The sequence below is a fragment of the Oncorhynchus nerka genome, linkage group LG7, assembly GCF_034236695.1.
Source record: "Oncorhynchus nerka isolate Pitt River linkage group LG7, Oner_Uvic_2.0, whole genome shotgun sequence".
Classification (NCBI taxonomy): Eukaryota; Metazoa; Chordata; class Actinopteri; order Salmoniformes; family Salmonidae; genus Oncorhynchus; species Oncorhynchus nerka.
Window position 1 is genome coordinate 21,470,003 of NC_088402.1, and position 12,943 is coordinate 21,482,945.

The window sequence follows — 12,943 nt, forward strand, 5'->3', positions numbered from 1 at the left end:
TTTCTCTGAAAATGATTAATCGTTTTTGAAATAACTCCTAGACTTATTAAACAACTATTGCGATGAACACAGTCTAGGGGAGTGAAGAATGTGTCATAGGAATGATTGGTAATCAAAGGTTAAAGGAGGCCTATTTAAGTCCTTCAGATAGTTTGAGCTATTGTTAATATCTACATTTTTTGCCCCCCTTAAATCTGAACTCAGCCCCCTGAATGACTTCCAAGAGGTTAGGAGTCACCATAAAAGCAGAACCTGGTATCCTAGGTGACTTCTAGGTAACATCCTGAGGTCATGTAAATTCAGCCATCGGTGGTTTCAAATGATAGAGATATGTAATATATGGCTCACTGAACCAAGTGGTCTTGATTTCCTTGATTCATGTTTTGACCAGGGGCCCAGAACACTTGGAGAACGAACAGATAAGCAAAAGTATTGCCTGCCTGCCTTTGAGGGGTTGGCAGATTGCTACGAACCTATCAGAGGAGTGTGTCTGTCTCCCTGTGTGCATATTTCTGTCTATTGTTTGTCTATTAAACCTTTAAATATAGAAGTCGTTGGGGTTCTTCATTTTCCACACCTTGGCCAAATTCACGATTCCCGAGACTATAAGGTCTAGTGATCATTGACAGACTGACATAATGAAAAACAAAGGGTCTATAAAGCCAACTGGTGCTATTGGACATGGTAATATACTGTTAACTACTTCTGTATTCGTCACTGACCTAAGCTTCTGTTTAGTGCATTGTTGACATACATGGGGAAATGAGATAAAGTTACTTATTTGTTATAAAAAGTGGGAGGATCAAATCTAGTGTATGAATTGGTCAAGGATTCATGCAGTCACCCCATTGTGTAATCTCATCACAGGAAGTGTTTGGATCACTAAACTGAGCTCAATATCAAGGCTAAGGTAAGTGAGATTTAAAAAGAGAAAATAATTTCATTTTAAACTATGCAATTAGAAATCACAAATATAAGAATTAGTAAACATCAAATGTATTCAATTATTTGAATCTTAGTCAAGTAATTCAGAAGTCGTCTAAATTTAGATGCATTTGAAATTGAAAGTAAACTGAGACACCATGTTAGTGCTGTGGCAGCGTGTTCGTAAATTCACTCTGGATTCTGGAGTGCCAGAGTGCGTTCAAAGTGTGCTCTGGGCTATCATAAATTCAGAGCATTGTCAGATTATCCATTTGTAGGCTAAATTCAGAGCATTTCGCTCTGGCACTCTCAAACCACCCTCATGTTTTTCATCTTACTTTTGCTCATCTAAGGGTGCGTTACAAACAAATAATCTGACAGAACTGGCACTCCAGAGGGAATTTACAAACGAAATTCCACAAGGTATAATGATCCAGTAAACTTAAAAAAATAAACATCATACTCAACCTACTACAAAATTCCTGTAAATTGTAACCACTTGTTAAATCCCTATTCTTTAGATGTGGAGCATAGCTGCATTGGTGTTAGTGCTGACAGGGTCTGCCTCTTGCTACATCACGTGCCCTGGTGGGAAGGTCTGCTCTGATCAAACAACCTGTTGTTTGACTAAAGGAGGATATGCCTGCTGTCCAGTTCCCAATGTGAGTAACCAGGGTTCACATTAGGGCAATTTGTAGCCTGGTCCCAGATCTGTTTGTCATGTCAACAGCCATAGCAATTGGCAGCACAAACATCTGGAACCAGGCTAGGGAATTTGATAACACTAGTAAATGGGATTCTCAGCAGCACTAAGGTTGTAAATACTGGAGAAAGAAACCTGCATACTGGTACTGTTGTTTCCTTTTCTTTTGGGTTACAAAACCAATATTTCAGTTGAAAGACCTTGGGTTTAGAAAGCTGTATGAGCAAAGACCCCATAAAGTTATTTTGACTGCATGTCACCTTTTTCTCATGATGTTTTCCAGGCGGTGTGTTGCTCTGACATGGCCCACTGTTGCCCGTCAGGCTTCAACTGCAATGCCATCACCCAGAAGTGTGAGAAAGGTGACCATCCATGGAGCAGTGTGCCCATGCTGAACAAGGTGGCTGCAGAGGAACCAAGCTCTCCTGTCTCTGCTCCGCTCGAATCGCACAGCAGCCCTGTCCAGAGCAATGCAATGGAGAGCTCCATGGTCGGCAAGGTGCAATGTGACAACTATTATGCTTGTCCCGATGGCACCACCTGCTGCCACCACCCCACAGGCCTGTGGTTCTGCTGTCCTTACTCTCCTGTGAGTTGACTAGTGTTTCTCTGCTTGTAGTATGTTGGCTTGAAGGGCTCTTGTCAATTTGTAATAGTGTTATAGAGTAGCTGGCAGTATCAGGAATTAGTGACACTTTTGTTGTTATTGTATTAGGTTTTTATTACAGCTAAAAAACAAAACATACTACACAATAAGTTATTCATATTTTTCTAAACTGGATATTTTCTCAGAAATATTAAAAACAAGAATTTGAGAGCTGTGGTATGCAAAATTGGTATGCATGAAACAATATACTGAATCAATATACGTTGTACTTAATTCCAAAATGGCTATTGTCAATATACAGTGAGCTATGAAAGGATTGGGACAGTGACATTTGTTGTTGTTGTTTTGGCTCTGTACTCCAGCACTTTGGATTTGAAATTATACAATGACTAAAAGGTTAAGGTGCAGACTGTCAGCTTTAATTTGAGGTTATTGTCATCTATATTGGTTCAAAAGTTTAGAAATTACAGAAAGTTTTGTACATAGTCCCCCCATTTCAGTGGACCAAAAATATGTGGTAGAATTTCACTTATATGTGTATTGAAGTAGTCTAAAGTGTAGTATTTGGTCCCATAATCCTAGCACCACAATGATTACATCAAGCGTGTGACTACAAACTTGTTGTTTCAGAGTATCTATTGTGTAATTTTGGAGTCACTTTTATTGTAAATAAGATTATAATATGTTTCTAAACATTTCTACATTAATGTGGATGCTACCATGATTATGGATAGTCCTGAATAAATCGTGAATAGTGATGAGTAAGAAAGTTAGATGCACAAATATCATACCCCCAGAGCCAAAACAACAACAACAAACGTGTCACTGTCACCAATACTTTTGTAGCTCACTGTATCAACTTGTGTACTTCTGTATTTCCACAGGGTAGGTGCTGTCTAGATGGGTACCACTGCTGTCCCTATGGCTATGACTGTGACCCCACATACACAAAGTGTGTGAGGTACGGCAACCTGAGGTACCCTTTTGCTCCGAGGCAGGCCCCTTCAATGATCGAAGCCATCAAGGTCTCCAAACCGGAAAACAAGGTCCATGATCAGGTAGGTACCTATGCGTCACACTCACAGGCAACCAATGTTTGTGTAGGCAGTGGACAGTGTTCTCTTTCTATGTTTGTTTCTGTGCCATTCAAGTCAGTCTAAGAGAAAATCACTTTTGATTCCCACCTTATGGGCATTAAAAATAATAATGAATATAGAATGATTTCCTGCACACTGGTATGCTATTACATTTTAACCTCTGAGAGTAGTTAGTAATGTAATCACATTGTTCCCACGCAACCAGATACTCAGATGTGCGTGTTCTTTTACATGTTGAACCCTGAGTAGAACATTGACGGTGTGGTTATCTTCTTTCCCTCGTCTTTTAGCAGGTCTCATGGACAGCTCTAGTTCAGGCTACTGACAGCGCGCCACAGGCTGGAGTCACTCACTGTGACACTAAATTCTATTGTCCTTCTGCAACCAGCTGCTGCAAGGGACCTAATGGCAAATGGGGATGTTGCCCATTCCCACTGGTAAATATACTGAAAGTGTTGGGTGTACTCTAGAGGGGATTTAATACAACTGACATTAAATACCACTGAGCTATCATTTGATAAAGTAGTATATCAATGTTATGTAGGTAGAGCATGTTTAATAATGTAATGAACATTTTATCTGTAGTGCACGTGCAGAGCAGTGTGAAATGTTTTAATCAAATCAAATGTTATTTGTCACATGCGCTGAATACAACAGGGGTAGACTTCACAGTGAAATGCTTACTTACAAGCCCTTAACCAACAATGCAGTTAAGAAAAATACCTTTAAAAAAGTAAGAAATAAAAGTAACAAATAATTCAAGAGCAGCAGTAAAATAACAATAGCGAAGCTATATGCAGTTGAAGTCAGAAGTTTACATACACTTAGGTTGGAGTCATTATAACTCGTTTTTCAACCACTCCACTAATTTCATGTTAACAAACTATAGTTTTGCCAAGTCAGTTAGGACATATACTTTGCATGACACAAGACATTTTTCCAACAATTGTTTCCAGACAGATTATTTCACTTATAATTCACTGTATCACAATTCCGGTGGGTCAGAAGTAGAGGTCGACCGATTATGATTTTTCAACGCCTCTACCATACCGATTATTGGAGGACCAAAAAAGCCGATGCCGATTAATCGGCCGATTACATTTTATTTTTTAATGTATTTGTAATAATGACAATTACAACAATACTGAATTAACACTTATTTTAACTTAATATAATACATCAATAAAATCAATTTAGCCTCAAGTAGATAATGAAACATGTTCAATTTGGTTTAAATAATGCAAAAACAAAGTGTTGGAGAAGAACGTAAATGTGCAATATGTGCTATGTAAGAAAGCCAACGTTTCAGTTCCTTGCTCAGAACTTCCTCTATACCATTTGTATTTAATTAACCTTTGACTATTGGATGTTCTTGTAGACACTTTAGTATTGCCAGTGTAACAGTATAGCTTCCGTCCCTCTCCTCCCTGGGCTCGAACCAGCAACACAACGACAACAGCCACCACATTGAAGCAGCGTTACCCATGCAGAGCAAGGGAAACAACCACCCCAAGGCTCAGAGCGAGTGAAGTTTGAAACGCTATTAGCGCGTGCTAACTAGCCAGCCATTTCACTTCGGTTACACCAGCCTCATCTCGGGAGTTGATAGGCTTGAAGTCAGAAACAGTGCAATGCTTGACGCACAATGAAGAGCTGCACGAAAGTGCTGTTTGAATGAATGTTTACGCTCCTGCTTCTGCCTACCACCGCTCAGATACTTAGATACTTGTATGCTTGTATGCTCAGTCAGATTATATGCAACACAGGACGTGCTAGATAATATCTAGTAATATCATCAACCATGTGTAGTTAACGAGTGATTATGATTGATTGTTTTTATAAGATAAGTTTAATGCTAGCTAGCAACTTACCTTGGCTTACTGCATTTGCGTAACAGGCTTGTGGAGTGCAACGAGAGAGAGGCAGGTCGTTATTACGTTGGACTAGTTAACTGTAATCTTGCAAGATTGGCTCCCCCGAGCTGACAAGGTGAAAATCTGTCTTTCTGCCCCTGAACGAAGCAGTTAACCCACCGTTCCTAGGCGTCATTGAAAATAAGAATGTGTTCTTAACTGACTTGCCTAGTTAAATAAAGATTAAATAAAGGTGTAAAAAAAAAAAAAATAGGCATATAGGTCAACAAAAATACCGATTTCCGACTGTTATGAAAACTTGAAATCGGCCCTAATTAATCGGCCATTCCGATGGAGGGCCAAATAATCGGTCAACCTCTAGTCAGAAGTTTATGTACACTAAGTTGACTGTGCCTTTAAACAGCTTGAAAATTCCAGAAAATTATGTCATGGCTTTAGAAGCTTCTGATAGGCTAATTGACATAATTTGAGTCAATTGGAGGTGTACTTGTGGATGTATTTCAAGGCCTACCTTCAAATTCAGTGCCTCTTTGCTTGACATCATGGGAACATCTAAAGAAATCAGCCAAGACCTCAGAAAGAAAATTGTAGACCTCCACAAGTCTGGTCCATCCTTGGGAGCAATTTCCAAACGCCTGAAGGTACTACGGTCATCTGTACAAACAATAGTACGCAAGTATTAACACCAAGGGACCACGCAGCCATCATACCGCTCAGGAAGGAGATGCGTTCTGTCTCCTAGAGATAAACGTACTTTGGTGCGGAAGGTGCAAATCAATCCCAGAACAACAGCAAAGGACCTTGTGAAGATGCTGGAGGAAACAGGTACAAAAGTATCTATATCCACAGTAACACAAGTCCAAAATCAACATAACCTGAAAGGCCGCTCAGCAAGGAAGAAGCCACTGCTCCAAAACCGCCATAAAAAAGACAGACTACGGTTTACAACTGCACATGGGGACAAAGATCGTACTTCAAACGTCCTCTGGTCTGGTGAAACAAAAATATAACTGTTTGGCCATAATGACCATCATTGTGTTTGGAGGAAAAAGGGAGAGGCTTGCAAGCAGAAGAACATCATCCCAACCGTGAAACACGGGGGTGGCAGCGTTATGTTGTGGGGGTGCTTTGCTGCAGGAGGGACTGGTGCACTTCACAAAATAGATGGCATCATGAGGCTGGAAAATGATGTGGATGTTGTCGTGTCTTTACTATCATTAACTGAAGACTTAATTTTTTATCTCTGTAATTAGTATTACGCGATTAGACTGATTAATCATGTAACTAATTAACTAGGAAGTCGGGGCACCAAGGAAAAAATATTCAGATTACAAGGTTATAATTTCCTAATATAACCTTTCAGATATTTTCATATCTGATCCATAGTCTTCTGATTAATTAATTATTTACTTTACCTCACGTTAGTCTCATTCCAAACGTCGTAAATTGTTGGTTATCTGCACGAACCCAGTCTTTACTATGAGTCATCCATACATCAATTGTCTTAAATCATTTATTTATTACTAACTAAGCAATTAACAGAAATGCATAAACAAACAATCAAGGTAAATGTGGTTACAAGAAATGATAGGAGAATGTGCCCTAGTGGGCTAAACCGGCATGGCGGCTTGTTAGACAAAAGCCCTGACCTCAATCCTATAGAACATTTGTAGGCAGAACTGAAAAAGCGTGTGTGAGCAAGGAGGCCTACAAACCTGACTCAGTTACACCATCTCTGTCAGGAGGAATGGGCCAAAGTTCCCTCAACTTATTGTGGGAAGCTTGTGGAAGGCTACCAAAAGCGTTTAACCCAAGTTAAACAATTTAAAGGTAATTCTACCAAATACCAATTGAGTGTATGTAAACTTCTGACCCACTGGGAATGTGATGAAAGAAATAAAAGCTGAAATAAGTCATTCTCTCTACTATTATTCTGACATTTCACATTCTTAAAATAAAGTGGTGATCCTAACTGACATAAGACAGGGAATTTGTACTATGATTAAATGTCAGGAATTGTGAAAAACTGAGTTTAAATGTATTTGGCTAAGGTGTATGTAAACTTCCGACTTCAACTGTACAGGGGGCACCGGTTAGTTGAGGTAATATGTACATGTAGGTAGAGTTATCACATTAAGATCATGTGCAATATTATGCCGATTTTATATTACTATCATGTTCTGAGACCTATTTTTAATTTTTAGGCGAAGTGTTGTGCAGATGGCCTGCATTGCTGTGAATATGGATACACCTGTGACCCCAACTCATACAAGTGCAGGAAATGGTACTCTCAGATTCCTTCAGGTCTGAAGGATGATGCTAATCAGGACTGACACTATTTCAAATGATGTATGATCTTGTCACTGTACTGACACTGGATTGTACCCTTTTTGTGAATGCATTTGAATTGAACCTTGCACTGATGAATACTAGAATGTTAAATCATGTCACCCAATCATTAAAATGTTTCCTTGTTCAGTATTTAGTGTATCATTCCTTATGCAGGCTATCAATCTCCACTGGCTAAATTGTATCAGAGTCAAATATTTATGTACAGTATGGGTGTGTTCGTAAATTAATTCTGGAGCGCATGGGTGTGCTCAGAGTGCGCTCTGGGCGATCATAAATTCAGAGCGCTGTCAGATTGTAAATTACTACATTCAGAGCGCACACTAGACGCTTTGGCCAAGGAGTAGGGTTGATCCCATCATTCTGACCTCACAACTGCAGTCAAGCACCCAAGCTAACTGGCTAACGTTGGCTAGCTAACGTACTTCCTGACACAAATGAGAGAACACCTCAGTGTGACCATTTTACTCAGCCTGTCAGAGCTGGTTAGGCTGTTTTCATGTTATCCAGAGCGTTGGTGACAGTAACTGTACTGCTGGCATCACTTTCATTACGCCAACGTTTACTGACACCGGCCTTATTCAACGGGTGTTGAGCGTTCATAAGTCATCAGTTATTCTTCGCTCTGGCACACTCAGACAAGAGTGCTCTGAAATCGGAGAAGATAGCCACCCATACTATGTATCATTCATGCTCCTCACTTTCTGAGCCATTGCCTGTATTATACGTGCAGCTCTGTGCACGTGGATTGGAGTTACTATGGTAACAACATCAAGTAGCTAACGTTAGTTTAAAAAAAATGTTATTATGAACACAACAAATACAAAATATATATATATATATACAAACAAGAGTATATAAACCTAACCATTAAATAATGTAATGAAACAGCAGGGAGCAGGTCTCGAACCCTCGACTTTCTAGCCCGAGGTCCGGCGCGCAAACTCGATTTCCGCGGTTATAAACCCAGGGTCTTTTATACTTTTATGGTGCGTATTGCTTTTTTTGTTTTTACATTTACTGATAATTTCAAAATAATATTTCAATTCTATCTTAAATCATGTGAAAAGGGGTTTGTTCTCTGCCCACTTCATTTTATGGACAAAGAATCTTCCATGAAAGATAAACAAATTGACAATGAAAGTTAAATCAGGGTCCATATCATTTGGTTCAAAATAAAACATAATATCAGAGTCTTTCAAATTAACATTAATAGTTGTTTCTTTTCAAATAAAATCTTCTAACTCATACCAAAATCTTCTGACATAAGAGCAGTCCCAAAATAAATGGTCAAGAGTCTCTGGGTCACAATCACAAAATACACATTTGTTAAATCTGTGTATAATAAAGGTCTTTACAGGGTATATTCTATGAATGGGTTTGTATGAAACTTCTTTCACCTGATTAGATATACACTATTTACTAGATAACAAGAACCTTTGATCCAGTTCACTTGTCCTAGGGCTACATTCCAGTACATTTTAGCAGAGGGAATAGTAACATATTGACATAGTTTCCTTATATACATGTTATTACATTTATAGTTTAAAATGTCAATTCCTTCTAGTTGTATTGAGGCTACAAAATCCTCAACAGTTGCACTTGGAGTAATGTTATTTCTCCTAAAAGAAGAATAGCACCTTTAGGGACAGCTCTAACAACAATTTGAGACCCCTCTTTAGTGAATGTAGCATTGTGTGTTCTAATACATTCTGGATAATCATATAGTTGTCCATCATTATTCAATAATTGTTTAACCCAAATAATGTTGTTGTCAAACCAGTTCTGGAAAAACAGTAGCTAACGTTAGTGTTTATGTATCTACGGCTAGCTACGAGCCAAAAAATCCTTCCTCCTATCTACAATGGCTGAAATGTCTGCTATGAATAGAAAATTGATTCAGAAACTCGCTGAAACTCTTTCTAAACACGTCAAACACTGTAAGTATGAGTTTTGATAGCTAATGTCAGTTGGCAGGGAGTCTATGTTGCGTCCTGAGATAGCTACGTTACAGTAACGGCTCGCAGAACTTCTTAGTAGCCAACTACCTAGTTTCTTCTTCTCTGCATTTACCTAGCTACAGTAGCTATATATCTAATAATAAAACGTGCAAACAAAAGAAAAGTCAATAGCTATCTATTGTTGTCTAGCTCCTCCAACCAAAACTCACCTCCATTGAACGTGTTGGCACCACTGTTTAGGTGACAGATGGAGGCGCTATAATCTTGCTTTGTTGAGATCATGTCAAGTATGTCCTGTGTTTATGCAAATTAATAAAAGCATATATCAGTCTACGTAAATTGAAATGATGCATATGGAAGCAGTACTAACACTAAACAGAAACGGAGTGTCTGATCCGACAATTCAATGGACTCCTGGGGGATCAGAGTGACAGGAGGATAGGGAATGGCCTGGACAGTGGGAAATTCAGGAATATTCCCCACAACACCTTTGGAATGACTGATGACATGATCATGGATAGAGGTAGGTGTCACTTTTGTCACATGAAACAGAATGTAAGCACCAAATAAAGTATGATACTGATGTGGTAAGGTATCACAAAAAAATTGGTATTATATTCCAGTCTTTTGCGCATTTGACAAGGACAACGACAGCTACGTCAGTGTGAACGAGTGGACGAAGGGACTATCAGTCTTTCTCCATGGGACATAGGATGAAAAAATAAAGTTTAAGAAAGCTATAAAGTGTATCATGTAGGCTTTTCGACTGCTATCTACAATATTTCTACCCATGTATGGTCCCCCATTTGGTTTTCACAGCTTTGATGTGTATGACTTGGGTACATTTCCCGGGAAGAGACGTTCCACATGCTGAAGAACAGCCTGATCAGACAGCCCACAGAGGAGGACCCAGACGAGGGCATCAAAGACCTGGTGGTGATCACGCTCAAGAAGATGGTAATGGCAAAATGTTTATCTTCATTTTCATCAGGTTAAACCAGGCTGAATGCAGAATGCTGTGCTCCCTATTGTTTAACCTGCCAAGCTAACTTCATTGTACCCTGTGTTTACAATCACTGTTTAACTTGGCCACAATTGACCAATTCATGTTTCAGATTAAATATACTGTCTGAACATAAAATATCAATGAGACGTTTCCTTCCTCAGGACCATGACAGCAGACTGTCCTATGCAGACTTTGAAAAGGCAGTGAGAGACGAGAATCTATTTCTTGAGGCTTTTGGAACCTGCCTTCACGATGCCAAGGTGACCCTTGAAGTTAAGACTGTAAAAACAGTGTAATGACTTGTCTGTCTGGATTGGACAATATTTTGCCATTGTCTGACATGTTCTTTCCTTTGGTGTTATAGAGCATATTGGCATTTGAGCAGGTTGCATACCAGGATCCACTTGAGCGTTAAGGACATCACTAAGTTATTCATTTTCATAACACCATTTTTTATTTTTTATAAACAAAAATCTTCTTATACACTGATGGGAAATGTAGAAATAAAACATGTTGAGAAAATATATTTGAATGGTGTAAATGTAGGAACTTGCTACTGTCCACCTCATTCCACGTGAGAAGCAGTCTTTCAGGACAGGTCTGTTAGATTCTCCTCCGAGGCTTGGCTGACTTTGTCTTCTTCTCTGTTGGCTTGACTTGAGGAACTGATGCAACCTGAGAACAAGGAAAGAAATTAATTTACTGTAGTATCACTCTTCAATTGTATGAAATTGTGAGTTAACAATTTTAAGAGGCAAACGACCACGAATATACCTTTTTCAATGTATTTCTGATCATGTTGGCTGTTATGTTCAATGACTCGTCCGCCATATCCATCTTAGGCCGGTCTGGTAGTTTTGGTCCAATGAGGATTTCATTTTTGTCCACAAAGCCAAAAAGTGAGTCTTTATTAGTTTCTACTATTTTCCGTTTTCTGTTCTCCAAATGGGTGGTCCTCGGTACGAATCTTGGAGGTGCTGCAAGGGGTGGATTCTTACTCAGTCTTTTCACTATTCCTCTGTCTCCACCAGAAGAGGAGGGAACGCTGCTTATGTTGGGTGCCAGCTGCTGTTTAGTATTTATGGCATTATGCAATGACCCCATTTTGTCCTCTGTTGGAATAGTCCTGCATTGGTTTGCCTGATAACGATACAACCGATCATAAGATGGGGCATGTCTGGAAGGAAGAAACTCCTGTGGGGGTAAAGGCAATAAGGGAAATCCTAAATAATGGCCTTGGCTGGTACTCGAAGTCTCTCCCTTGTTGCTGGCATCACTGGATCTCTGATCATCACCGGATGAAGTCCTGGCTGTGGTAGCAACTGTATCTGAAGACATGGGCTTTTTGCACTCTTCATCCCCGTGGTCCTGTTCCTTTGCTTCTCAACCGAAAAAGAAGAATCATATGTCAACTAACTACATCATAATAATCCTTCTTACATTGGGAATGACATACCAGAGATAGTTCTGATAATATTATACTAGCACAACATCTGTACTTTTATTTTGAGTCGTCCTGTTCACATATCGTCTCCTGTCTTGCAGCTTTAGTCTGGTGTCCTCCACCGTCTCATACTCTGGAGCATAGCACACATGTAGTAAACCTCCAAAGAAACTCTTCTCATCCATGTGCCGTTTGGCCGCCCTGAAACACAATTACTTTAAAGCATAACTGGCTGAGACATGTGATCTACCAGCTGGTGTACAACTAGGGTAGATAAAACTAGGGCCTGAAGTTTTTCCTGACCAGGTTACATGGTCAGGGAAAACACCCATCCCTGTCTATCTCATCCTAACCTATAAAACCTGTCCTAACCTTGCACTGGTGAGTTTCTGGAACTTGATGAGGTAGACCTCTGTGAATTGCTCTGCAGGGTACTCATCCAGCACCCTGTACTCCTCCACAGCCCCGTACAGTGCAGAGAGCTCGATCAGTTCTGTCATCACCCCGATGGCTGGGACTCCTTGCAACATCAGGTAACGAGACTCCAAGTTGATGGTGTACACCTACAGGGGCAATATAGCACGGGTTAGAAATACAATAAATTGTATCTATCAATCAACCAAATACATTAGATGTCTAGCTAGCTAGCTCACTTGGCCAAGTATTGAGCATGGATACAGCGAAATGCTGTATCCTGTATCCACGCTATATCCAGCATTTCGCTGCAGTTAAGGTAGGACACGATATTCCTACCTTGACTGCTTTAGGTCTCCTCCCTTCTCTATACTTCGGTCGGGAGGGGCAAATATTTTGCTGCTCATGATGTTTATAAACCTCTGGAGTGCTCCAACACGAGCTGTTGGTAAATCCTGCCATGTTTGCGAATTACAACAAGCACCAAACCGGAAGTAGTTTCCCAGACGACAATAATCGGATCTGAGCTCATCGATGTCTCTGTGAAAAACAAAAAAGCAGATC

General features: G+C 39.8%; 2 protein-coding genes across 4 annotated transcripts; one reads left to right on the plus strand and one right to left on the minus strand.

Moving 5' to 3' along the window:
- The first annotated feature begins 744 nt into the window (after nucleotides 1-744).
- Nucleotides 745-7,686, plus strand: LOC115121166 (progranulin-like). Of its 3 annotated transcripts, XM_029650201.2 has the most exons (7): nucleotides 753-910; nucleotides 1,278-1,347; nucleotides 1,446-1,586; nucleotides 1,911-2,216; nucleotides 3,119-3,292; nucleotides 3,622-3,768; nucleotides 7,410-7,686. In XM_029650201.2, exons 3-7 carry the CDS (start codon nucleotides 1,446-1,448, stop codon nucleotides 7,536-7,538), a joined length of 897 nt encoding a protein of 298 aa, XP_029506061.1. In that variant the 5' UTR covers nucleotides 753-910; nucleotides 1,278-1,347; the 3' UTR covers nucleotides 7,539-7,686. The 3 variants fall into 3 exon arrangements, with proteins under 3 accessions (XP_029506062.1, XP_029506061.1, XP_029506060.1); XM_029650202.2 differs by lacking the exon at nucleotides 1,278-1,347 and having other exon boundaries at nucleotides 745-910; nucleotides 3,625-3,768; XM_029650200.2 differs by lacking the exon at nucleotides 1,278-1,347 and having other exon boundaries at nucleotides 756-910.
- Nucleotides 7,687-10,949: 3,263 nt separating this feature from the next.
- Nucleotides 10,950-12,889, minus strand: LOC115121168 (RNA-binding protein 48). Its single transcript, XM_029650204.2, has 5 exons — nucleotides 12,719-12,889; nucleotides 12,338-12,528; nucleotides 12,021-12,166; nucleotides 11,296-11,900; nucleotides 10,950-11,196 (listed from the first exon to the last, which is right to left on the minus strand). The coding sequence occupies exons 1-5, from the start codon at nucleotides 12,839-12,841 to the stop codon at nucleotides 11,125-11,127; spliced, it is 1,137 nt and encodes a 378-aa protein (XP_029506064.1). The 5' UTR covers nucleotides 12,842-12,889; the 3' UTR covers nucleotides 10,950-11,124.
- Nucleotides 12,890-12,943: the final 54 nt, after the last annotated feature.